Source organism: Notechis scutatus, chromosome 4 (assembly GCF_049901735.1).
Source record: "Notechis scutatus isolate UNSWTSFEM ecotype Mainland chromosome 4, rNotScu1.2, whole genome shotgun sequence".
Classification (NCBI taxonomy): domain Eukaryota; kingdom Metazoa; phylum Chordata; class Lepidosauria; order Squamata; family Elapidae; genus Notechis; species Notechis scutatus.
Genome location: NC_142012.1, coordinates 87,129,493 through 87,156,291, shown reverse-complemented (window position 1 = coordinate 87,156,291; position 26,799 = coordinate 87,129,493). Strand labels below are relative to the sequence as shown.

At 39.3% G+C, this 26,799-nt stretch overlaps 1 protein-coding gene across 1 annotated transcript in view; it reads left to right on the top strand.

The window, feature by feature from the left end:
* The window catches only part of CTNNA3 (catenin alpha 3), a 767,102-nt gene that overhangs the window by 574,087 nt on the left and 166,216 nt on the right, over positions 1-26,799 (top strand). Inside the window, exon 12 of the mRNA XM_026672790.2 lies at positions 2,539-2,739. Within this exon, the coding sequence (XP_026528575.2) occupies positions 2,539-2,739 (201 nt within the window). The remainder of the gene's footprint in view (positions 1-2,538; positions 2,740-26,799) is intronic.

Below are 26,799 nucleotides of genomic sequence, written 5' to 3'. Positions count from 1 at the left end.
GCAACACCAGAATGGCAGTTTCTGTAAGCAACACCAGAATGTTTCCTTCCTGCTTTCATCACAGGATTAGGCCAGTAATTTCTTCTAACAACCAGTTCTCCAAACTGCTTAGAATGTTAACAACTGGTTCTAGCAAACAGGTGTGAACCGGTAGAATCCCACCCCTGGTATAGGGCTGTAGTGGTGAACCTATGGCACATGTGCCAAAAGTGGCACACAGAGCCATTACTGCTGGCATGTGAGCCCTCACTCAGAAAAGGTTTACTGCACATGTGTGCATGCTGCCTGTCCGCCAGCTCATTGTCAGGTATCTGCCGCACATGCGTGTGGGCACGTGGGAGACATGCGCACATGTGCAGAAGCATGCAGCATGGTCACGCGGGTGGCACGGGTCGTGCACACATGCGCAGGGGCATGGGGGGGTGCGCGCATTGCCTTCTGGGTGATGGCACATGAGTGCACAAGTGCATACGTGCAATTATCAACACAGGAGCCCAAAAAGGTTAGCCACCACTGGTGTAGGGGCTCTTGCTTGAGAAGGGAGTTGGGCTAGACACTAGAAGACCTTCAAGATCCCTTCTGACTCCGTTATCTTATATTCTCTGTTCTATCTTGCAAGTCACTGTGGGACAGCTCTTTATCAAATCTGGCTTTGTATGGAATTCTCTAAAAATATAATTAAGGTATTTTAGAACTCCCAGATAAGTACTGCTATGAGCTCTGCCCTTTTCTGTACTGTTCTATTACTGAACAATTGTTTTATTATCTTATTCAACATGCCTTGCTCATTTTCTTCTATTGAGGTAATATTAAAACCCAGCAGAGGTTATGATACGCATTTCTTAATTAGAGCCAGGCTTATGTGCGTAAAACCAGCTAGGTCCCTTGGTTCTGTGAATTTCTTTGTTAATAAGCACTCACTTGAAGACTTTTTTTGTTAAAAATCAGAAGAAGTCTGGTAGCATCTTTTATGACTGGCAAACTTTATTAGAAAGCATAAGCTTTTGTGACCTGCATCTCCTTCATCAGAGGCATTAAGTAACTAGTACAGGGTTTCTCAGCCTTGGCAACATTAAGACATGTGCACCTCAACTCTCAGAATTTTGGAGTTGAAGTTGCACATGTCTTAAATTTGCCAAGGTTGAAAGAAACTGAGCTAGAGTGATGCAGGATTAGTCATTGTGTAGGAGATGACCAGGCTGAGCCCAAGGGAGGGGTCCAACGCATCATAAATCACAAGTCCACACTTGCACAAGAGATCTAACACCAGCTCACCTTGAATGCCTCTCTTATCTCTCCCTCACTTCCCTTGACCACTTGTTGGTCAGATTCTTGTAGAGAGCTTAAGCTTGCAATAAACCTTGATACTCATTTGAACTGCCTGAATCTCCTGATTTCCCCAGTGCTTGACACATTGTTTGTTATGAAAGACATTTCAGAACACAGCACTGATCTATGTTTTATTATGTGAAGCCAGAACTGTTGGCTTCATACTGCCCTGCTATGGGAGTGTACTTTCTCCCTTGACATTATACAGTAGTTTAATTTTTAACCCATTATTGTTCTGCTGCAGGGCAATGTTATGAGAAAGGTGCTTAGGAAGTAAATGAAGAGATAAAGACAGAAAATTTAGTGATCTACAGAAACATAGCCTTCTCTGCTATGGGTTTTACTCACTATCAGCATGAGTTATTGTTGGTTGAATCTGTTCTGCTTGCCACAGATTATGTCTGCCAACACAGAAAATGTCTACCCATTAGAACTGAATTGAAGCTTCAACACAATTTTGCCGATCAGATTGTTTTGTAGACTGAAGTGAACATTTTTATTTGAACACTTTTAATTATATAGAGCAACTGAAAAGTTGTTTGTAATCCTTGTATTACAGAATAATACGTTGGATGAAATTTGACATTTGGTCTGAAGAGAGGCTCTTAAATAGAGATGATTGAACACAAATAATGCAGGAAATTAAGGCTACAAAAAGATTATGAGCGGCTGATTAATTATTCTAATTTTAATTTCCTTTGTGGAGGCTTGGTATAGATTTTCGTTCTGACTGTGGCATGTTTTAGCCAATCTTAAAATATATAATACTAACCCGAGGATTTTACTTTTACTTAGGTGCAAAGTCTATTGGGTATTATTGGAATAGTAATTTTCCTTCAGACTAGCTTCCCAGGAGCTGGAAATTAAAAATGATAGATTAGGTCAAAAATATAATAAACCAAATAAATCGTTGAAGCATGTGCTTATACCATATTAAACGACTGCTATTATAAAAAGTAAATACTGACATATACCTCCAAAATATAGAAAAAGAAGGAAAACTTTGCAAAATGTCCATAAGAGCTCATGAATATTTCTGTATAGATCTTTAAAGAATTCCTTTATATTAGTACAATACATTGTTTATATACTGACCTATACTCACATAAGAAATTTTGCTGTAACATCAATCAATTGGTTTCATTCATTTGTCAAAACTAGTCAAGGCATTTGATCTAAGTAACCTTGTGTGATCTCATTTTCTCATAGAAAGTCATATTCTGGAGGACGTAAACAAGTGCATTATTGCCCTAAGAGAGCAGAATCCTGATGAACTGGACCGTGCAGCTGGTGCCATCCGTGGGAGGGCAGCAAGAGTGGCAGACATTGTCTCTGGTGAGATGGACAATTATGAGACAGGAGCCTACACCGAAGGAGTGATGAGAAATGTGCGCTATCTCTCAAATGCCGGTATGTATATATGCATTTTTTCTTAGGTTCTAAATTTCTGTTGTGTTTTCATGAGGAATGTAACCAATTCACTAAAACTGAAATTATAGTTGACTCATGTATTTTATTACAAAAGTTAAAGGTATCTGTTTAGGGATATTTGCATAGATTTCTATGTGCACTAGCAGACCTGTGTTTTCTATGTTTGACATCTGTCTCACATGTTCCTTGCTAAATATAAACATAGATAAACATGACATTATCAGGACATTAATACTTTCTCATATAAATGCTTTGGCTATGATTGGACAATATTTGACTAGTGGATTTAGCAAGAATGTTGGATTTCTGCTTCAATCTGTATTTTGGTAGAATGAGTATCAAGGTTACACTATGCATGAAAACTATGTGTGAGTGCATGAAAGTTAGGAGTGGGAACTGGGAAGCCACTGGCTAAAAGGTCATTAAATAGGTGGCCATAAGAGATCCACTTTATTACTTTATTCTCAGGCTGAGATTATTTCTATGAAGAAGTAATTTGAACACTTGAAATAGCTATTTAACATCAAAGAAAACAGAACAAGCCTTTTCATTTATTCATCCGCTTTTTTATCCATCTTTATTATTTGTATAAATAGCTCAAGGTGAAGAACTTATATAATAGTCTTTCTTCCTCCTATTTATCCCACAACAACAACCCTGTGAAATAAGGTGGGCTGAGAAAGAGTGATTGGCCCCAAGTTACCTGGCCACTTTTCATGCCTAAAGTGTGACTAGAACCCTTGGTCTCCTGGTTTCTAGGGCAGCAACTTTACCACTGTACCAAACTTTCCACCAGTCATACATTTTTTTAAAAAATATAGCACTGTACTTTTTTTTGTTTTGGTGGGAGATATCCTTTCAGATTCTCAGTGAGATAATTCCCTGCTACCACCTGTGTCCAATCTGCTTAAATAGTGCTGCCAAGGATTAAATTAGAAATATAGCTCTTCATGTCAATTGTGTGGTGTACTATTAAGCTAGAATTCCTCTGTCAAAAATTGTGATTATTACTTGGTTTGTATTAAAATGCAGCTTCTGGAATTTTGAACAAGACATTCCTCTTTCTCACTACAAATGTAATATAAGAGTCAAATGGGCCGTAGAGATATTCATTCAAATAATTTATTTTCCTTTGTGTCCTGAGGGATATACAAACATGTTAATTTCAATGTCTCCCATTTTTCCTTTCTCCATTTTTCCTCGTTATGGTATCACTTCATTATTTTTAAAAGGTTGGCATAACAATTTGTACATATTTTCATATGCATTTTTCTAAAATGCATAATTTTAAATCAACTTCTCCCAGGAAGTGTTGTTCCTTGTTGTTTATATATCCCATTAAAATATTTATTTTATCCCAATAAAATATGTCCACACCAAAGGACAACAGAAGCATGCCTTTTTCCTCTTTCCTTTGGAATAGCAACCCCCCCTGGACACTGGAATGGCCCCTTTCCTTCTGACATTCAGAAAGTCTATGAAACTTTAATGTCTTCTAACAGTGCCTTAGGAGTTGAATGATATGGCTTTCAATGGAAAATATTTTAACTGTAGCTATGTTAATGGTAATATATTTCTGGGTTCTCCCATGAGCTGTTCAGAGCATCCAGAAGTGGGAGGTGCTTCAGTCTCTTCTGGAAAGGCTGGGCTTAAAACTCTGGGATGTTCCTCCTCCTCCACTGGACACCTCCTCAGCGTCCCCCAGTTTTAGCTCAGCCTTTGTGGTAAGAGGTTGTGCACTCCCTGACTGGAACGGTTTCTGATTCAGCCAGTCAAGATTCAGGTTTGCTCTTGGGTTAATTCGGCTTGCAAATTTCTTCCCCTATTAATCTGGAGATTTCAAGGCTTGTGGCTCTATTAGGTTATCACCCGATCAGTTGAGAGCAGCTCTTTGTGACTGGCGGAGCCTGCCACTTCGCAGGCAGTCTGAGATGGCCGCTTCAGGCAATTAGCCTATCTAATTCTCCGATCGTCTTATCTTTGCGATCTTGCCAGAACGCTCGCAGCCGCGGCTCACTTCTCCTTACAGGATCATTTGTCTGACATTTTGGAGAGTCAGCAGCAGCAGCTCGTTTAACTGCTCAGGCATTTAACATCGGAGATTCTGCCTTCCCGCCTTTTTAAACAGCTGGCTTCAAGTTCATGCCTAAATATTACAGGCGCCATTCCCCACTGGTTTCCCTTCTTGGGGACCGGGGCAAGTACTTTCCCACTCCATTTTCCTGGGATTATTTCTCTCTTAGCCTGCTGGTGTTGGATAAGCAGGCTAGTCCTTAAACAGGAATTTTTTTTCCCCCTCTCACAATTGCTTTTGGATCGTTACATTGGAGCAAAGCCTCAAGTGCCATTTCAAACAACGGGACGTTTTTGACAGGAAAGGATCCATCCAGGACCAGTATAGCTGGTTTCCCTTGTTGGGGACCAGGGATCCTGAATATTTCTTGCTTGGAGCGCTTGGGGGGTTTCTCTTCCTGGGGACCCTTAGATACTGTTTCCCATATATACAGGCTTACATATAGATATAGGCATATGTATATATATGTGTGTTTGTATATAGAGATATATATATAGACTTACACTCCTGGAGAAGCGGCCTACTTTCAACCACAGGGGTAGGCACCACTCCTAAATAATAATAATAATAATAATAATAATAATAATAATAATAATAATAATAATAACAACAATAATAATAATTTTTTAAAAAATTAAAGTTAGAGACACGAGATTCAGTCCTCCACAATGGAAGGTGACAACGTCTTCCGCTCCAAGACAAATAAGTCCCGAGATAAGTCAGTGGGCCCCCAAAAGGCCTCTAAGGCGGTGGATAAGGATGCCCATAGATGGCACCAAGCCTTGGAAAGGCAGTGGCAGAAATGGACCAGGGAGGCGGACAAGATGGCTATGACACAACAATCGGATCAGGGCCCAAGTACATTGCTGGGGCCCTTGGACTTATCCATCCAGCCCAGACAGGCTATGTCTGGACAGCCTCCCATAGGCATATCTCCTCCAATGAGCACTGCCCGGCGAATCCCAGAGGCAACCTTCACCCCTATGGCCGCCGGTTTAAGACAGGAGGAGGGATTACCTGAGACTATTCCCATCGAAATGAGGCAATGGATGGAGATGGCCATACAAAAGGGCATTGCTGCTGGAGTTCAGCAATCCATCTGGACCAGACACTTTTTGGCTACTTCAGAAGTGGGATCCCTGTCTGCTTGATCCTTTGCGCATATGGAACATCATCAAACTCAGGTATTCCCCAATATCCCTGACATACCAGCCCAGGGTCTTCAGGAGGACGTGGAATTAGATGACCAGGATGTTCCCATGGAGGTGGGGTTGATCCATCAGATGGACTTGGGGTTGTCAGAGGCTGACCCACTAGAACAAGGAATGTCGGATGACGAAGGCCTCATTCCGGACCAACCTACCTTTTCTGACCTTTTTCGTCCGCACCTCTTTAAATCTTTACTGTTCAAAGCAAAGAACACCGCTAAACTAGGCACATCAAGCCCTCATCCATTGTCAACAGGGTCTCAGGACGAATCTGAGGATCTAATATTCTCACAACCAGCTAATGAGGCAGAAACTATTCCTGTCCCTCGTATGTTTGCTGAATTAGTATAAAATCAATGGGCATCAGCAGCATCCTACCCAGCCCCAACAGGGTACAATAAACAATATTATAATTTGGCACCAGAGTTTTCAAATTTTCTCAAAACGCCGGAGGTGGATGAGCCCATTGTGGCACTGGCCTCTTCTTCAATTTTTCCCAACGAGGCCAAGGAAGCCCTGAGACAGGAGGAAAAGAGAGCAGAGTTGGCACTCCGTAGGGCGCATGTTTCTGGGCAGCTACAGCTGCGTCCTTTTTTACACGGTCCTCCTTACGATGGCTCTTCCACTTGAGGGATATATTGCCGGTGTCAAATGTCAGAGCCCACCAGGACATTGCTAAGATTATTGCAGCAGCAGAATTCTCCGCCGACGCCACATTTAATGCAGTCAAATTCTCATCTAGAGCCATAACATCTCACGTATCAGCATGGAGACTGCTATGGCTCAGACATTGGCAGGCGGATACCAAGCATAAATGCAAGCTGGCATCAGCCCCAATATCGGGGGATAAATTATTTGGCAGTGTCTTGGAGCCCCTGCTTATTGAGAATAGAAACAAGAAAAAAGTGCTTCCCCCTCTTTTTTGGAGGTCTGAAAACAGAATGCCCCAGTCGTTTTGAAGAGGTTCCTTTCGGACCTACTATCAAGGCCCATACGTTCCCAGATAGCAAAGAATATCAGGCTATAGACCCAGTTTTAGACAGCATAGGTCAGAATCTTCCGACAGAGGTCAGCGGGGAGGCCAAAACAGAAGAAACCCCAGAGGTACCGGAGGCCAATTTTTTTGTCACCCCAAGTGAATCCTTGACAGCAGCTCCCATTGGAGGGCGGCTAAAATTGTTTGCTGATCAATGGGACAGCTCCACCTCTGATGCGTGGGTCAGGGACTCTGTTAGGTTTGGTTTGGTGCTAGAGTTTCAATCCTCCCCTCTGAACTTTTTCATTAGGAGCCCTAGGTCCACGGACCCCATTAAGAGAGTGTTGATGCAGGAGGCTATCAATCATCTTCTGCATATTTGGGCCATTAGAGAGGTCCCATCTGAACAACGGGGTCAAGGCTGTTACTCTTTATTGTTTGTGGTCCCAAAGAGTTTGGGGAGCTGGAGGGCAATTCTGGACCTCAAACGTCTGAACAGATCATTGGTTTATCAAAAATTCAAAATGACTACTCTCCAGTCCATTCTGCTCAGCATCAGAGAGAACGATGTCCTGACCTCTATAGATCTGACAGAGGCTTATCTACATATACTAATCAGAACTGCTCACTACAAATACCTTAGATTTTGCTATTGTGATTGGCACTATGAATATATCGCCCTACCATTTGGTCTGGCTTCGGCCCCTAGGACTTTTACCAAGGTCCTAGTGGCTTTGGCTGCCTCCCTCAGGATCAAATCTATTCGTTTACAATGTTATCTGGATGATATTTTAATTTTGTCATCTTCCAGACATCAAGCAAATTTGGATACCAAGATTACTCTGGAGACCCTTCAAGGTCACGGCTTTTCCATAAATTGGGATAAAAGCCATTTGATCCCTTCAACTAGGTTAGTTCATTTAGGGGCAGTGATAGATACCGTGGAGGGCAAGGTTTTTCTTTCTCAGGACAGGTTGAATAGTATCCAGTCTTTGGCCAGAGAGATCAGAGCCTTAAAGAGAGTTTCCCTGGCAGTTCTGTCTCAACTGTTAGGGAAACTGATTTCTTGTGTTTTCATTGTGCCTTGGACTCGATTCCATTCTAGAGATTTGCAATGGTTCCTGCTACCTTTCCAGCGATCCGGAAGAGCCACTTCCAACGTCCAGATAAAGGTACCGCACAATGTTCTCCAATCGCTCCACTGGTGGTCGGAAAACACGATAAACAAGGGGTGTCCTTTCAAGGAACCTTGCAGGGCAATGATCACAACCGACGCTAGCCTGGTAGGATGGGGAGCACTGCACAGGGAATTTGGACTATTTCCGAACAATCACAAAGCATCAACCTGTTGGAGCTGCGAGCAGTTCATCTGGCGTTACGCAGTTTTCTACCCCTTCTCCAATCACGCCACATTCTGGTCTTGACAGACAATATCACAACCAAGGCCCACGAAACAAACAGGGGGGTATCCACTCCAAACTTCTGATTCTGGAGACGGCCAGGTTGTTCAAGTGGGCCGAGGCCAATCTGTTGTCGCTCAAGGCACAGCACATAGCAGGGGCCTTAAACACTACAAGTGGACTGGCTCAGCAGGGCCTCGATAGATCAGTCAGAGTGGCGCCTACACCCGTCTCTCTTCCAAGAAGCAGTGCGGAGGTTTGGGCAACTGGTGATCGATCTATTTGCCTCTCCCCGCAACGCCCAATTGCCCCGGTATATTTCAAGGTACCCGACTCAGGGGGCAGAGGCCGTCAACGCTCTATGATGTCGGTGGCCTCCCGGACTTCTATATGCATTTCCTCCACTCCCTGTAATACCCAGGTTGATCCAGAAGTTATTGGAGGAACGAGCGGAACTGATATTGGTCGCCCCTTACTGGCCTAGGCGAACGTGGTTCGCAGACTTACAGGACCTGTCGAGAGAACAATCTTGGAAAATTCCATTGTCGAGGTTTCCCTCTCGCAAGGGCCAGTACTTCACCCAGACCCACAATGGATCAGCCTAGCTATATGGAGGTTGAGCGGAACCGTTTAAGGACCCAACAGATTTCAGAGGATGCCATTGCCACCATACAAGCATCCAGACGATCCTCTACAAATCGTATATACGAGGCCACGTGGTCCGCTTTCTGTTGCTGGTGCCGGGGGCCTAAGATCGACCCAACTGCCCCATCAATAGGACAATTATTGGATTTTTTACAGGAGGGGTTGACCAAGGGTCTATCTCCAAATACTTTACGCAGACAGGTGGCGGCCTTAGCCTCGGTGATATTCTGGGGTGACCTTGGTTCCATAGCACACTATCCACATATCCGCAGCTTTCTTAAGGGTGCTGCAAACTTACGACCTCCTGTAATTCACCGCTATTCCACTTGGGAGCTCAACAAGGTGTTAACCGCACTTACAACTGCCCCGTTCAAGCCTTTAAGGACTGCTAGTCTCAAATTCCTGACATATAAGGTGGTCTTCTTAATTGCGATCACATCAGCAAGGAGGATTTCCGAGTTGGCAGCATTGTCGATGAGAAAGGACCTGTCCGTGTTTCATGTGGACAGAGTGGTTCTCAGATTGGATCCATCGTTCATCCCTAAAGTAAATTCAGCCTTCCACAGAGTGCAGGAGTTGGTGCTTCCAAATATTTGTCCGAAACCATTTGATAGACTAGAGCATCAATGGCATCGACTTGACGTTTGAAGGGCGTTAAGCATATCTCTAGACTGTACGGCGGCATTTCGAAAATCTGAGGCTCTATTCCTATCCTTCAACCTATCCACTTTAGGACACAGGGTGTCATCGATGACCATTGGTAGATGGTTGCGAGCCACCATAGCTAAAAGTTACGAATGCCAGTCCATCTCAGTTCCTAAGGGCATTACAGCCCACTCGACAAGGAGTGCGGCAACATCAGCAGCATGGGCCACTCGGGCTTCCATAGATGAAATCTGCAGAGCGGCAACTTGGGCTTCACCATCGCCCTTTGTCAGAAATTATAAAATTGATGTCTATGCCTCAGCGGATGCTTCATTTGGCAGAAGAGTCCTGCAGAGGGTCCACAGAGTTTAGGAGTGGATTTCGATCCAGATGGAGTCCCTCCCTAAGGACAGGCCAAGCTTTGGTATGTCCCACTTCTGGATGCTCTGAACAGCTCATGGGAGAAAGGGCGTTGGTACTTACCTGATACGCCCGTTCTCTGTGAGCTGTGAAGAGCTTCCAGCCCCACCCATTTCTTTCCATCTGGTGGGGTTCCGTTCCAGTCAGGAATCTAGATTAGGTGATGAGTCCCGGACTTTGGCACTCAATCTTCGCAAAACTGGGGTACACTGAGGAGGTGTCCCGTGGAGGAGGAGGAGCGTCCCAGAGTTTTAAACCCAGCCTTTCCAGAAGAGACTGAAGCACCTCCCACTTCTGGATGTTCTTCACAGCTCACAGAGAAAACGGGCGTATCAGGTAAGTACCAACGCCCTTTTTCATAAATTTATGTGGAATCATTTTGCAATGAGCAACATCAGTACTTTCAGTATTTCCACAAACAAATATCCTTTGGAATAATAGTTGTCTTTAGTCTATCTAGTCATAGTGATTGATTGATGAAGAATATGTTCAGAATATCAACCTTCTTTCTATCCTGTTTCTTCAAAATGTAATGTGTTGTTTTCATTAGTTTGGTTGTCTTTATATTTGATTTGACTTCCATTTTTCACTGTGCTCCTTGACTTTTCTTACTAGAGTTTGCAGATGCTTTGCATTTTCAGCTATCAGAATAGTCTCATCAATACAGGTTACTGATGTTTCTTCCTTCAGTTTCAAAACAATATTCATCTTCTTCCAGTCTAGCTTTTTCTGTGACTGTTTTTCTATATGTATTTCTTCCAGTGTCCTTACATATACTTTTGTAGTCTTGCATGTTGTCTCTTTGAACATTTGTCTGAAATTCTTTGTTGAGTTTCTTCTTGAGAGCTTTATCTTTCACAGCATTGGCTTCTTTTCTCTTCTTGGCATTTCCACTATTTGTTCTGACACTCAGATTGCTCTCTTCTGTCTCTTAATCTTTGACAACCTGTTTTCACATTCCTCCTTAACAGCACTTATTTTAAGTTCATTTCAGAGTTCTTCTGATTTTTGATTAATGAGATTCAGGACTTCAAAGTGATTCCTGATGTTCTCCTTGAAAATGGAGGGAATGTTGTTTAAACTGGTTGTCTTCCTCCTCCTCCTGTAGCTCAGCTTAGAAACATCCTATAAGAAGTTCATGATCTGTTTTACACTCAGCCCCTGGCCATATCTTTGTTGTTATAACTAAGCTCCTCTACCTTTTTAGCACTCTGTTTGATTTCTATGTACTCCAACTACTGATTGGTTGTTGATAGACAGTGATAGCTATGAAGAAAAAATTGGAGTGGTAGCAATGGATAAGTGATTCTCCTGCTTCATTATGGCTTCTTAAGAAATATAATTCAAGTATATAATAATTATATATACACATGTATGTGTATGTATGTATGTATGTATATATATATATATATATATATATATATATATATATATATATATATATATATATATATATATATATATATATATATATATATGTATATGTATATGTATATATATATGTATATATATATGTATATATATATATATATATATATATATGGTGTTGCTTGGTTCGGTATTTTCCCACGTCATTGTAGTTCTTTTAAAGTTGTAGCAACGTTTCAGCAGAATCTCATCTGCCATCATCAGGCCGAACCAAGCCGAACACCATACATGTATGAAACTTAAGAAAACATATATATATATATATATATATATATATATATATATATATATATATATATATATATATATATATATATTTGTTTTCTGAGGTTTTGGTATTTGTATGCGGATCTTTGGTTATTCAGGTTTTCTCCCGCGTAAAATTGGAAGTATCTTGGCAACGTTTTGACAAAATCTCATTCGTCATCTTCAGGCTTGTGTCTTTGGCTTTGTGCTTCTCGGAGTAATGTGAGCGTGAAGCTGCTTCTTCCTTTTAACTACTAGTGGGGGTGTGACTTGATTGGGTGGGGGCTTGGCTGTGTTCTGATTGGGTGGGGGTGTGTTCTCATTGGTTGGGGATTTGGCTGTGTTCTGATTGGTTAGGGGGTTGTCTGTGTTCTGATTGGCTGGGGGTGTGTTCTGTTCAGGTGGGGGCTTGGTTGTGCTCAGGTTAGTCTTAGTTGCCGGGGGATTTGAGCTGGTGAGCTGTGATCCTGTTGTTTGGCTTCGCGTTCGTGGTTGTGCCACATCTTCATGGTGGGCGTCAGTTCACTTCATGTATGGGTCGGAGGGGTTTGAGCGGGTGGTGATGCAGCTTCTAGTCCGTGGTCATGTCTCATCATCTGTGTGGGTGTGAGTCTGCTTTCTATGTGGAGGTGTTGTGGTAGCATCTTGTGTGGCCCTCGTGGGTGTGGGTCTGGTGTCATTCTTCATGTTAGGTACTCGTTTGTTAATGAGGGCGGGTTTCCAAATGGCTGGTAGGTGGGAGGTATCATCTCATTTATTCATGCTGTGGGTGTTTTTCTATCTCTATGGCTTCTCTGATTATTCTGTTGTTGAAGTGTTGAATTTTGGTGATAGTTCTGGTATTTTTAAAGTCAATCTTATGTCCTATGGCTTTAAGGGAAGAGGTCGGTTCTTCTTTTTCATGTGCCAGATTGGGGGGGGGCAGTGAACATTTAATGAGGGGGTCTAAATATATACATTGGGTCCAAAATATTTCATAGTCAGGTCTATGCTGTTCCCCATGTTTTTTTTTTCCAAGAGAGGGACTATGTTTAATTTACTTTGGTCTTGACATCCACGTCACAAGACCTCTAGTAGAGAGTACATATGCTTTTTTATTCCCTTTAAAAGTAACAACTGAAAAAAATCTTCCTCTCCACCACTAAATCAATGTACAACAGCTAAACAAGAAAGGCCTGGATAAAGAGATGGAACCTCAGGTTCCTATTTTTCATTTACATAGACACAGAATGATAGAACGGAAGCAAAAGAAGATTTGCTAGAAAAAACTGGGAGAGATTTTTGCCAGCTTGTCTTACTTACGTTCCAAACGTTATTCTTGCTACTTTGAGAAAGAGATGCTAACTAAATCAACTTTACACTTTTCCAATAGAGTTCTTCATGTGCTTTTAATGGTAGTCCATGTTTAATGTAATATGTATTAAGTCTAAGATTAACTGAATGCTGCTTTTTGTAGCAGCCTTGGTTGTGGAGTATCTATTCAGAGTCCATTTCTAGCTAGCAAAAAATGCTACGGTTACTTTATGTCACATCTTTGATTCCACTTTAGGAAAATTTATACTGAAAGGCCCATTCATGCTTTAATCAGAAAACAAGTTCCCTGTGTGTATGTAAATCATTCTCTATTTTGACTGTTAGCTATATGGGCTTTGTTTTGTCTGTCAGTGCCAATTATTTCATAGAAAATGACAGATTTTTAAAGAGAAAAACAGCAGCACAGAAAAGCACATTCCATAATTGTTCTTTAACAAGATCTGTGACTTGAAGGGTATTTTAATAGAAGAAACTATATGTAGCTCAAGGTCAGACTGTGAAGTCCTTGGTGCTCTCTGCGTTTGGTTGTTTGCTTGGAGGTATTTCATTATTTGACTAAGTGATACCAGTGCTCGGGTGATATTTTGAAGAAATTAAGCAACAGTGACAACTATAAAACGTGTGTTATATAGGGATAATTTTCTTGTTTATGCAATAAAATGGACTATAAATTATTATAAATATTTCCTGGTAATATCTCAGATTATATGACTCGATCAACATAATAAAATACGTCTGTTAAAACATTCTTGGGTGGATTCATTCAGGATTTTTTATTGATGCATAAACAAAATCCCGGGTAGTACAATATAAAAGTGCATTAAATATGAAAATGAATAGATTTTGTAGCCATGTCCTTCCTTTGGCAATCTTCCTTTTCCAGTATCCAGTTTGGTTTTCTTTTCTTTTAGAGCAGAGGCTGGAGGATGATTTATCTCATTTTTGCTCGTATGTTATTACCCCTTTGTTTGTTTGGTGGGTTAAAGCATATCGCTTTTGTATCAATGCCCAAAGGAGCTATTGGAATCTACTGTATTTCTTGGCATAGCCTAATCCTGCTTTAAGCAAATTAAAATTGCATTAGTTCAGATCAAGATTAATTGATCCTACAGATTAACTATCCTATAAGCCATACCATTATATGTTTAATGGGATTCAAGAAATTTTAAATCTTCTGCTTTGTATTCCTGAAATGCAACCACAGCAGCATATTTTGTCATTTTTGTTTAGGTTTTGACCAATTTCCATAATGCCTGGAATATACTGGAACAAATAAATCAAATACAAAAAAGATTGGTATAAATAAACTCTAGTGTTTGAACAATAATTTCTCTAGATTTGATAAATAGAAATTGAATATATAATTTGGGGGGAAGGACCTGGAATTCCCCATTTAACAATTTGTTCCTGGGGACATGAGGCTTGACCTGGGGAATATTTGTTCCTGCAGACAGGGATGCGAACAAATCCTCTTACGATTAGCTAAATCCCAATGCAATACTAGGTATACCAGCACAAGGTTGCCTGTCATGGACAGGGAGCCAGTTAAAGTAGAGGAAAACAATGTTAAATGAAAACTTTGCTGTGGAGTTTTAATACTCTGGAGTTCCCTCATTGGTTATTCTCAGCCAACTGAGGCTTAAAATCCTCCTTTTTGGGCTGTGTGCAACTACTGTATAAATTTGCTATGATCTTATATGTGTGTACTTTGTACCTGTATTGTTGAAATTGTACAGGACTGGACTCTAGTTTTGTTTGGTTCCTTATATGCCATTTAAACCTCCTGTATAAACTTTGGTTTATCTTTTAATCCTCCTGTGAAATACTAGCTTTTGTCTTCTCCAAAGCTGCAGGTGCAAAAGTTCCGCCATGATTGATCAAGAGATAAGCCACAAGGAAGATTAATTTATTGGTTTTCAGTTCAACAATCAAGCCGGGGTGAAAAATAAAATAAGCCAAATTGTATAATAGCAATCATCTGCTTAGCAAGGGTTTCAAGGAGTATAATTCAAGAGTATAATAATATCGGAAAAAGAAATAGAAAGAATTATATATATTGAAATTATATAGGAGACTTATTTTGCTTTGTCTTTTCCCGGTTCTTCCACGATGCTTGCTTGTTTCTCTGAATATTTTCTGAATCAGGAAGTTCTACTTCTGTTCTCAACTCCACTGCTGAGAAATTGGAGGAGAGCCATCCTCTCCCAGCTCTGAATCAGACACAAATTGGCTCAAAAGTTGCCCAGCTGTGTTATGACTAGAAACATCTGCAGTCTGGGTAGCACTGGAAGTTTCCAGAGTTATAAAGTTCCATCTATTTTAGACTGTGGTATCTCCAGAGCATCCTCCTACTCTGCAACTGAGTCATTCTTTGAGATCCCGTTCATAAACTTCCAGGATTACTAATCTGATTATTGACTTTCTTGTTCAACAACTTAGTTTTCTCCTTGTTGTTAGGAGGTTAAGGACTCTGTGTTGTTTGATCTGAGCTTGTAGCCTGAGTCATTGAATATCCATGGACCGTTTCCTAGGAAATTAACACCCAATTTTTCAGATTAATATGATTCAGTTTTACATAACAGTACTAGATTACAAAACCATAATAGGTTTTTTATTTACTTAGAGCACATTGCAGTCTTCTAATAAGAAATGTTATATTGTTATATATTTATTCATGGTCAATGATCACATAATATACATTATGTCACCTGAAGGCCATGTAAACCAAACCTGAAAACAATATGATTAAAATTGTTTTCGTAGCATTTGAATTGCTCTAAAACAATGAAATGGTGATTGAACAAATGCCGCTGTCCTGAATTTGATGATTTATCTGCTAAAGGATAACAAGAAAGCCTTCTTCTGAATACTCATGAAAATTAGTTTAAAAGCCTAATTCGGTCCTTTAATCTGAGCCTTAGAGAAATATATGGGCCACTGATTCAACTTGCCAATATGGGCAGCTGTATTTCTTGAAGAAGACCGTCATTAAATTCCCTTTCTAACAATGATGAAGGCAGCATACTGAACCTAGCCGTAGGGAAAGTTGCTATTTACACAGGTGCTTGTAAAATAGATTGCTGAGGAGAGTCTGCCAAATAAGTCTGACCTATACAATTTTAGGCTAGAACTTAGTGGTTTCTGTAGAACCAGAGCTACCACTCATAACTTCATTTCTGATAAGACTTTTTCAATCCCACAGGATTTCTGATAAGTCACTTAGAAGAGATGGGCATTGTAGAAATTTAATGAAGAACCACGTTGCTTAATCATCTTTAGATGTGTAAATACTCCAGTTAAGTAGGAACAAACTTCATAGTTACTCTACACATTTGCAGGATAAATACCCACTACACATGGAGTATATTTGCAGAATTATTTGCTAGAGTTATTCCTTTTAATGAGAAACCACCCTTTAATAGTCCTTCAATTGCAAATATCCACAATCTTTGATCTGAGAGTCATGAGACTATTGTAATAATATATCCCTCCTTCCCTCCCTGCCTCCCTGCCCCGTAGTGTTATTGAGTTTAGAAAATATTTTCAGTATTTTTAATTTATGGATTTGAAATTCATACCATATCATCTGTTGCATGTTTACTCGAGAATCAGTGTACATAGACCTGCATGTTAATCTCATGGTCTCTTTTCTGTTTGAATAATATTTTGCAAAAAGCCTTATCAGTTTTAGTTTTTGTATTGAGAATGTATTTAGAGAAATAAAGAAGTGATAGTACCCTAGCAATAAAATTCAATTACTTGCCATGATCAAAGATAAAATTTTATTAAACATATAGTAATTTCCTTAAATTCAAAACTTTCAAGGGTGTCATTTATGCCAACTGTGTGGTCAGATAAACTTTTAGAAATCTACCATATATACTTCTCAGCCATACAACTATAAAGTATTAATTGCATGATATAGTAACACATCAGCTTCTAAATGTTATTACCGACCTCATTCACTGACCTAGATTTTACTGATACATTGTGTAAGAAGTTCATGATCCACAAAGGCACATAGAACTATTGTACTGTTTTGCATGTCCAAAAAAATCTAGGCAAGCCACAAGAAGGTTTAGTCTCCTGCTTAAACAGTATGTCAACCTAAGATGTGGTATTGATTCATTTTGGACTATCTGCATTAATAAAATGTCATGTTTCTTCAAAAGATCATCAAAATTATGTTGTGGGCTGTGATGACATATCTAGACTTCTTCAAATATACTGCAATTTGGGCAAATTTGCTTATGTTCCATGTCTTTCTCTAGTCTGGATTTTCTAATCCTGGAGCACAGGGGAAGTATATAAGGATTGGAAAAGGGCTGATGTGGTTCCCATCTTCAAGAAAAGTGGGGGGAACGGACCCAGGAAACTACAGACCAATCAGTCTAACATCAATATCTGGGAAGATCCTGGAAAACAGATCTGAGAACAACTAGAAGCAAATAAAGTTATAACTAGTCGCCAGCATGGATTTGTTAAAAACAGATCATGCCAAACCAATCTTATTTCATTCTTTGATAAAGTCACTAAGTTAGCAGACCAGTGAAATGCTGTGGACATAGTATACTTAGATTTCAGAAAGGCATTTGACAAAGTGGACCACAACCTATTTCTTGGTAAGCTAGAAAAATGTGGGATAGACAGCACCACCAGATCATTTGATTATGAGCCAGCAATGTGAAGCAGAAGCTAATACAATCTTGGGTTCTAAAAACAGAGGCACAGAATCAAAATCACATGAATTATTAGTGCCATTTTACAAAACCACACCTCCAATATTGCAATCAATTTTGGTTACCAAACTACAGAAAAGATGTTGAGACTTTGGAAGAAGTTCAGAGAAGAGCAACTAAGATGATCAAAGGCCTGGAGACTAAATCATATGAAGAGTGGCTGCAGGTTTTGGGTCTGGCTAGTCTAGAGAAAAGAAGAATTAAGGGTAACATGATATCAGTATTCCAGTATTTGAAGGATTGCCACAAAGAAGAGCGGGGTCACATTATTCTCCAAAGCACCAGAGGGCAGGACAAGAAACAATGGTTGGAAACTAATCAAAGAGAGAAGCAACCTGGAATTAAGAAGAAACTTCCTAACAGTGAGGACAAATAACCAATGGAACAGCTTGCCACCAGAAATTGTGGGGGCTCCTTCACTGGAGGTTTTTAAGAAGAGACTGGACAGTCACTTGTCTGATGTGGTATAAGTTGTCCTCCATGAGCAGGGAGTTGGACTAGAAGACCTCCAAGGTCCCTTCAAGCTCTATTCTACTCTAATCATTATTACTAATAACTGCCATTTGCTATTTTATCCCAATATCTGCTTTTAAGAGGGAGATGCTAGAATTGTTCAGCTTCCTTCTCCTGACTCTAGAGTATCTAAGTGGGTAGATAAATGTCTCCCATAGGGAAATTCACTAAAAGGATCTGATATGCCATTATGTATATTATTATGCAGTTGATATGATGAGCGATAAAAAGGTATGACATTGTTCATAATTCAATTTTCTTTATTACATCTGCCCAAGAGACGGGGGAAGAAAAAGCTTATGATATGTTCAACCTCTGGTATTAAAATAGTTAACCATGTTTACATTTATTAACATTGTATGAAAGAAATATATGTTTATATTGGTGTTATTTAGGCATTTTTTTAAAAAAAAAACACCTTTCTTTCTTTTTAAATATTTTACCTTCTTTGCTTTGAGTGCCACTGCCCAAGTTTAAATCTGGTTGTAGCGTTGGTAATGTGGGCTCCAGGTGAAGAATATAGGTTTGAATATTGGTCTCAGTTGAGTCCAGTTCTGGTTGCAAAGGTGAAGAACTTTTATAAGAGATACATAAAGGGTTGAGTTAAAATCCCACAAATAATTAACTGAGAACTTTCAAGGAGTTTAATCAATGATTCTAGATCAGAGGTCTCCAAACTTGACAACTTTAAGACTTGTGGACTTCAACTCTCCAGCCAGCATAGTTTAAAGCACAGCTGGCTGGCAAATTCTGGGAGTTGAAGTCCACAAGTCTTAAAGTTGCCAAGTTTCTAGATAGTGTGGAGAGAAGACCAACATAGGTAATAAAGGGTCTGGAGAAAAAAATGTATGATGGGGGAGTTGAAGGAGTTAGGTATGTCTAGCCAAGAGGTCTCCAAACTTGGCAACTTTAAGACTTTTGGACTTCAATTCCCAGAATTCCTCAGCCAGCATAGAATTCTGGGAATTGAAGTCCACAAGTCTTAAAGTTGCCAAGTTTGGGGATCCCTGACTCTAGCCTATCAAACAGAAGGATTATGGGGGACATGATAACTTCTTCCAGTACTTGAGGGGCTGTCACAAAGAAGACGGGATTGACTTATTTTCCAAAGCAACAAAGGGCAGGGCAAGAAATAATTGGTAGAAGCTTTTTAAAGAGAAATCCAACCTAGAAATAAGGAGAAATTTCCTGACAGTGACAACAATTAATCAATGAAACAGCTTGCCTTCTGGAGTAATGGAGGCTCAATCAATGGAGGTTTTCAAAACTAGATTGGACAACTATTTGACCAGAATGGTATAAGGCCATGATGGTGAACCTATGGCACAGGTGCCAGAAGTGGCACGCAGAGCCATCTTCCCCAGCACACAAGCCGTCGCCCCAGAGCAGGTTCACTGTGCATGCGCGCCCACGGCCTGCCTCCCAACTGATTGTCAGGTAGCTGCTGTGCATATGCGAGGGGGAGGGTCGTGTGGGAGATGCACGTGCATGTGCAGAAAGGCTCAGGGCAAACACACGGGTCACGCACACATGCACAGAAATGTACGCCACGCATGGAGGTCGTGCGTGCATGCACAGAGATGCACGGCGTGCCCACAGGGTGTCATGCGTACATGCTCAGGGTGTGGGGGGCACGTGCATTGACTTATGGGTGTTGGCATGTGTGCACGTGCTCACACACTTTTGGCACACAAGGACGGAAAGCAGGGATGGGATTCAAATTTTTAACAACCGGTTCTGTGGGTGTGGCTTAGGTGGTGGGCATGGCTTGGTGGTCATGTTATTGGTTAGACATGGCCAACTCAATATCACTCACATCAAGGCACGCATCTCCTCGCCTGGCCTCTCATGACTGTGGGGATGCTGCAACAGTCGTAAGTGTGAAAAATGGTCGTGAGTCACTTTTTTCAGTGCCATTGTAACTTTGAATGGTCACTCCATACAAGCAAAGTACCAGCAAAGGAGGGGCAAAAAACTCCAGAGACGTTCCTGAGACAGGAAGTCTAGTCCTGCCAAGAATGTAATAAGGGTTAATGGAGAGGCAGTTTCTGTAAGCAATACCAGAATGTTTCCTTCCTGCCTTCCTTACAGGATTAGGCTAGTAATTTCTTCTAACAACCGGTTCTCCAAACTGCTTAAAATGTTAACAACCAGTTCTAGTGAATAGGTGCAAACTGGTAGAATCCCACCCCTGACAGGTTAGCCATCACTGATATAATGATAGTGTTAGATTTGTTTTTCACTATTTTTTTCCCTAGATGTTCTTTGTATACACCATTTTTTTTCTACTTTATATCTTGCCATTCTTTTCAAACTGAGGAGAGCATTGATTAATAAATGCATCTTTGCAAGCGATGTTCTATAATATAATGCATTTTATAGTTTGTTTTCTCTAATATACATTTTCTCTGTGATATGTTGACTTTTGCATATATTAATTGGAAGTCTGAATCCCCAAATGTGAAGAATTGCAGCTGTGGATTTATATCTGCATGTCTTTTAATCCAGTTCTGGCTATGCAAAATTAGTCAAGCTAGCAAATTGCTGTTCCAATCCTAATCCTGATCACTATAGCTACGCAAAGAATTTTGTAAGTATAGCTATCCACAGTGCACAGTGATGTGTAGAATGATGCCCATTGTTGCATTTGCAAGTAAAATTGGATGGGAAATAACTATTCCTCTCATCTGTTTTCAATATTTTGTTCCTGGTCTAGTTTTTCTTATTTTTTTATTTATAAGGAACTTAAATTATTAGTTGTGAACTTGGTGTGTGGTCTAAGATTATTTGGTGCCTTGATTAGGAAAACTACAAAGATTTTAGAGATTACCAACCTAAAACAAACGAAGGGGAAACATTGTATTTATGAAGTGAATGTGAATTCTTTTGTTATGGAAAGTAGGGAAGAAACTGAAACAGGTTACAGGACAGGCTGTGAATGGATAAAACTTGGGAGTGCTCAGCTCAGTTTAGTCCACCTTGATTAATATCTTTAATTTTACACATTGCTTGACATAGGTAGTTGTGAATGAACAACGTTATAACATTTTCCAAAGAGAGATGTATTCATATTTCCAAATAGTTAAATTATAGAATCAAATGTTACACCTGGAATTTCTAATAAAATCAGGAATTTATATGGCAACTGCACAGAATAGCAGATACTTTTAAAATGTCATTTGTTGTTAGAATAAAGGATTGAGAACCTCCACAGTTGGATATTTAGAAACTTCAGAAATCAATGTTAATGAAAATATTTCTAGATAATTTCATGGACTGGTCTTTCTTTTGTGTTATTAGTTTTCACTGTGTCAAAAGTCAAGGGGGAAAGGGATAGGAACATTCCAGAAAACCATACATTTACAGTGGTATTTAACATATATGTACCTTAGCTTTAAAAATTATACACATATATATATCTATATATATAAAAGCAAAATACTATTCACACATTATCACAAAATCTCCAGAACCGTAAAGCCTACAAACTTGAAATTTGGCACGTATGTTCCTCTTGGCTTCTAGGTGCTCACGAAGAAAGGATTTTTCGAAATGACCATCACAGCATTAGTATTTTGTATATTATTATTAACACACTCTGATGCCAAGGAGTTCTACTCCCCCTCCCCACCTGAAAAGAAATCTGTTCCAAATGCAAAACACAAGCAGAGGAGAAGAGTTTCAGTTTTAATTTCACAGCACCAAGCTGCTTTAGTACAGAACAGTTGAGCTAAGCCACACCCAGGCTCCTTGCTATCTCCTTCTTGCTCACACAGCAAATACTATTTCAATTTCCAAACAGCCGTCAACTCTCTCACACACTGACAAGATGCTAGCCAGATGAATATCGATGGATGCTGGTAGGCACAATTTTTTCCCCTTATTTTCCTCCCCAAAAACTAAGCCTGATCACATAGTTTCATAGTGAAGCATCGGTATAGAGCTAGTATTATACATATTCTTACTTTCCACAATTCAGAGGCTTTCAATAAATCTGTTTTGTGTGTTATGTGTGTGTGTGTGTGTGTGTTTATGTATGTCTAATGTTTCATACACTATTTTATTTCTTTTTATTTAAAATGGAAAATGTTATTTCCTCCACAGCAATTTTATCTATCAGCCATTTCAGTGGATGATCTGCATCACTCTCTGTACTGAGCAAAGACAAGAAATATTAATTAAAATAAAAAAAAAATAGCATCAAAAGATTAATTAGGCCAGCATTGATTTATTTGTATAGATTTGTATAGTATTCAGTTGACCAACAACTCTGGTAGTTAACAAACAATGGAATAACCTATTTTTATTGTTATTGCAATAACTGTCAAAGCAATTAAAACACCTCAATATGTACAGATGAACTCTGCACACCAGATGAACCCTAACCCCAGGTTGGGCTTACATCACAACCTGCTCCAATCCCCAGGGAAAATCCAGATTTTCAGCAGTTTATGAAAAGCCAGCAAAGTCAGAGCCATCTGGTTGTTATGGGGGGGACAGGCATTTAACGGAGAAGGTATATTTCTTGGATCTTCTTAGATGGCATTGATAATAATGGAGGCACAGCATCATGCTTGCGCAATCAGATCCATAACCAAGCTGTCTCTTTCCAGCCACTGCAGTGACTTCAGGATTACTTTTAGTGTTATAATCTACTTAGTCTAATATTCTTTAATAGTGAATGTTCCATTTCTTCAAATAACTAGAGATAATATGTCTCTCATACTGTAAAATATTGCTGGGTCAAATGTTTTTTTATTGATGAACCCATTCTTGCACTAGAATTTTCTTTCGCAAACAGTCTGCCACATTCTGGAAGTCTACTATCTAAAAATCAAGTAATTTAAACATTTAATTTTTTTCTTAAGAATCAACTCAGAAATTTGTGACCTTATATTTTATAGCCCTTTCTGACTTTGATATTTATTGATACTTGGCTCAAAGTTAGCATAAAGAATATAGATTACTTTCTGTCAAAGGAGCTGTTGGCTAATTTTCATTTAATGTATGTGTAAAACCAAATGCTTTTTCTTGGAGATTTTCGGTATTTGATTTGCTAATATTCTTGCCCAAATTAAATTGTGCAGCTATTGATTTCTCTGTCACAGTAGAATCAGTGTGCGTCTCGCTCAGAACACGATCACTTGGTGGGAGGCAGGTAGAAGTTCATAACAGGAATTCTCTTATGTACCTGTCCATAAAAGCATAAAGTACAGTGCCTAACTATTTCCCACTTGTTAAGTCTTGCCTTAAATAGACTTGACAATGTTGTTGCAACTTGTTGCTCATAAAATAATTATTTTCCTAACAAATCCTTACACTCTGATTTCTGTTTCTTATTCGTCTAATTTGAACTCTATGTCAGGTAGCTGAGATATTAATTATACCGTATTAGAGAATGAGAGGGGCCATGGTGGCTCAGCAGTTTAAGATGCTGAACTTGTCAGCTGGAAAGCTAACAGACTGGGTTTGAGACCTGAGTGCTGCATGACAGGGTGAGCTCCCATTCTTGCCTCAGTTCCTGCCCACCAAGCCGTTCAAAAGCATGCAAATGCAAATCAATAGGTACCAAGTTGGTGGGAAAGTAAAAGTGTTTGTACCTTTGGCTATAGTCATTTATTTATTTATTTACTTATTTTTTTAGGTTTGTCAATTGCTTACAAGATAATAGGTATAAGTAAAAACATAGTTATGAATACATGGATACATATAAGGGAAAAAAAAGAAACAATAGGACAGGGACGGTAGGCACGATGGTGCGCTTATGCACGCCCCCTACAGGCCTCTTAGGAAAGGGGTGAGGTCAATAGTAGACAGTCTAAGGTTAAAGTTTTTGGGGTTTGGGGAAGAAACCACAGAGTCAGGTAGAGTATTCCAGACATTGACCACTCTGTTGCTGAAGTCGTATTTCCTGCAATCAAGTTTTGTGCGGTTAAGCTTGAGTTTGTATCTATTGTGTGCTCTTGTGTTGTTATGGTTGAAGCTGAAGTATTCATTGACAGGTAGGACATTGCAATATATGATTTTATATACCATACTTAGATCAGACCGAAGATGGCGTAATTCAAGGTTTTCTAGGTCTAAAATTTCAAGTCTGGTGGCATAATTTTAGGTCAATGCAAAAATGTAGATTTGATGATTAGCCACACTGCATGGCAAACAACACAGTGCTTTACTAATACATTTTCTATGCAAATACAAAGGAATCCAATAAGACCAAGATATAATTTTGGGTTGAATAAGCCACAGTTTAAGATCTATTGGAGTTTTCAAAGCAGAGATTAAGACAGTTTCCTTTATCGGATGCAATATCCTATTATATATGTAGTTAAACTTCACACTGAATTAAAATTATAGATTTTTTGTTTTACATTTCCTTTCACTGCATTCACATTGCTCTCTGTGGGACAATAAAAACCTCTGCCTGATAATGAGATCATTAACGTCAGCATCACATGGATGAATATTTTTTATTATGGTCACTGATCAGAATTGCAAAGGAAAACACATAACAAATAAAAATAAAGTAAAAACAAGACATGATAAAAAATTGGTGGTGGTTCATCAATGGGTAATGAAAGTCTACCTAATTTTACAGGTAGTAGCAAAATAGATTTTGTGGTGCCTTCAGTATGCAAATTTCAATTAATCTATGTTCAAACATACAGTTAAACTCAATGGAGCGCTATGCAATGTCTGTGCTGCTAAAATTTAATAATGCTTTATTATTATTAGTCAATGTCTATTTTCCACCTTCTCAAAATAGGTCCCAATTAACAGTTTGTGGTCCAAGTTCAAAGCATGCATAAGTACCCAAATATTTAATAACTCCTCTGTTTATGTAATAGTTTCTGGTGACTTGAACATAAGGGTGGTTTCAAAGGATTAAGTATTTCTATTCAGTTTTATTTATTGAATTTATATGCTGCTCAACACATCAATTAGATGACTCTTTGTTCAGTTCCTCCAATACTGCCCAGAAATAGTTACAATCCCAATTCTATCAACTCAGCAATATAAAACTTCAAAAGTGGATTACAAATGGTTGAATTTATTACAAATGATTAACAAACTACATTTTTAGTTATATATTTAGTTATATATAAACTACATATTTAGTTAAACTACATTGAATAACTCCACCAGAAATGATTTCCCTGGTGAATTCTCCCACTGGGTTGGATTAAAACCTTCTCTTGATTAAATCTCATGTTAATCTTATGTAATTTAATTTAATTAAAGAATAATCTAATTACTCTTGTGCAAAAATGTTATCTAGACAATTAATCTGACCATTTTCCAGGTATCACAATTATACAAGCATTCAACAGTTGCTACAGAACCTACTCCAATTTTGGAAATGGACTCAGGCTGTGCCAGATGATTCAGTAACTCAATGAACATTTCTCAGGTGTTTCTCTCTGCAGCAACATTGCAATTTCAGTCTACTATATAGTAGTAGTATAAAGAGAAGTCTGGGAATTAATATAAAAATGAGAGAAAAAAAATGTATTGTGTGTATTTAAATGCATTTTTTAACTTGAACAATTTTATTGTGGTCAAAGACCAGTACCTAATAAAACTCACTAATATGAAACCAATTGCTTTTATGTGCATAAGTACAAATCATAAATTTAATTGGCTGTGTCGATCAATTGATTACAATTTTTACACATAATAGAACAGAATTTAGCTACACTTAGCATGACAGAAACATATATCTGTGAGTAAAAATCTATATACCATTAAAACTCTTGTGTTTGTTTGATAAATTGTAATTTTCAATTGGGCAAAACATTGCATCGTAGGGCAAAATTTTGTCAACAATGGTACCTCAATTGGGCAGAATGGTGGGAGCCATTATTCCGAAGGAAATAAAATTTGGGGAGCTTTTGCTGCTTCAGTTCTGCTGCACTGCAGCTGTTCACTGCTGCCACTATATGGAACTGTGGTCACATGATCCAAATGTTCAATATTCCTTGACAGTTACCAATAAGTCAATGGGGAATGAGGAAGGAACTGGTGTAATTGCTGATGCTCCTTGCCACCTTCCCTGTAACAAAGTCTTTGCTTGTGGAAAGCTTGCAGGCAGTAAGTCAAAGGAGAAAGAGTGCAATCTCTCTGTGCATCAGAGGTGTTATTCAGCAGGTTCTGACCAGTTCTGGAGAACCGTAGCGGAAATTTGGAGTAGTTCAGAGAACTGGCAAATCCCACCTCTGACTGGAGATTTTATAGTGTCCTCCCCCTGATATGCCCACTAAGCCACACCCACAGAACCGGTAGTAAAAAAAATTTGAATCCCACAACTGCTGTACATGTGTGCACTCCTTTGTTCTCTCCCCCATCTGGCAACAGCCATATACCTGCCTGCTGGGAAGGAAAGAGAAGGAGGAAGAGGGAGGGAATAGAAGGTGGAAGGAAGAAAGAAGGA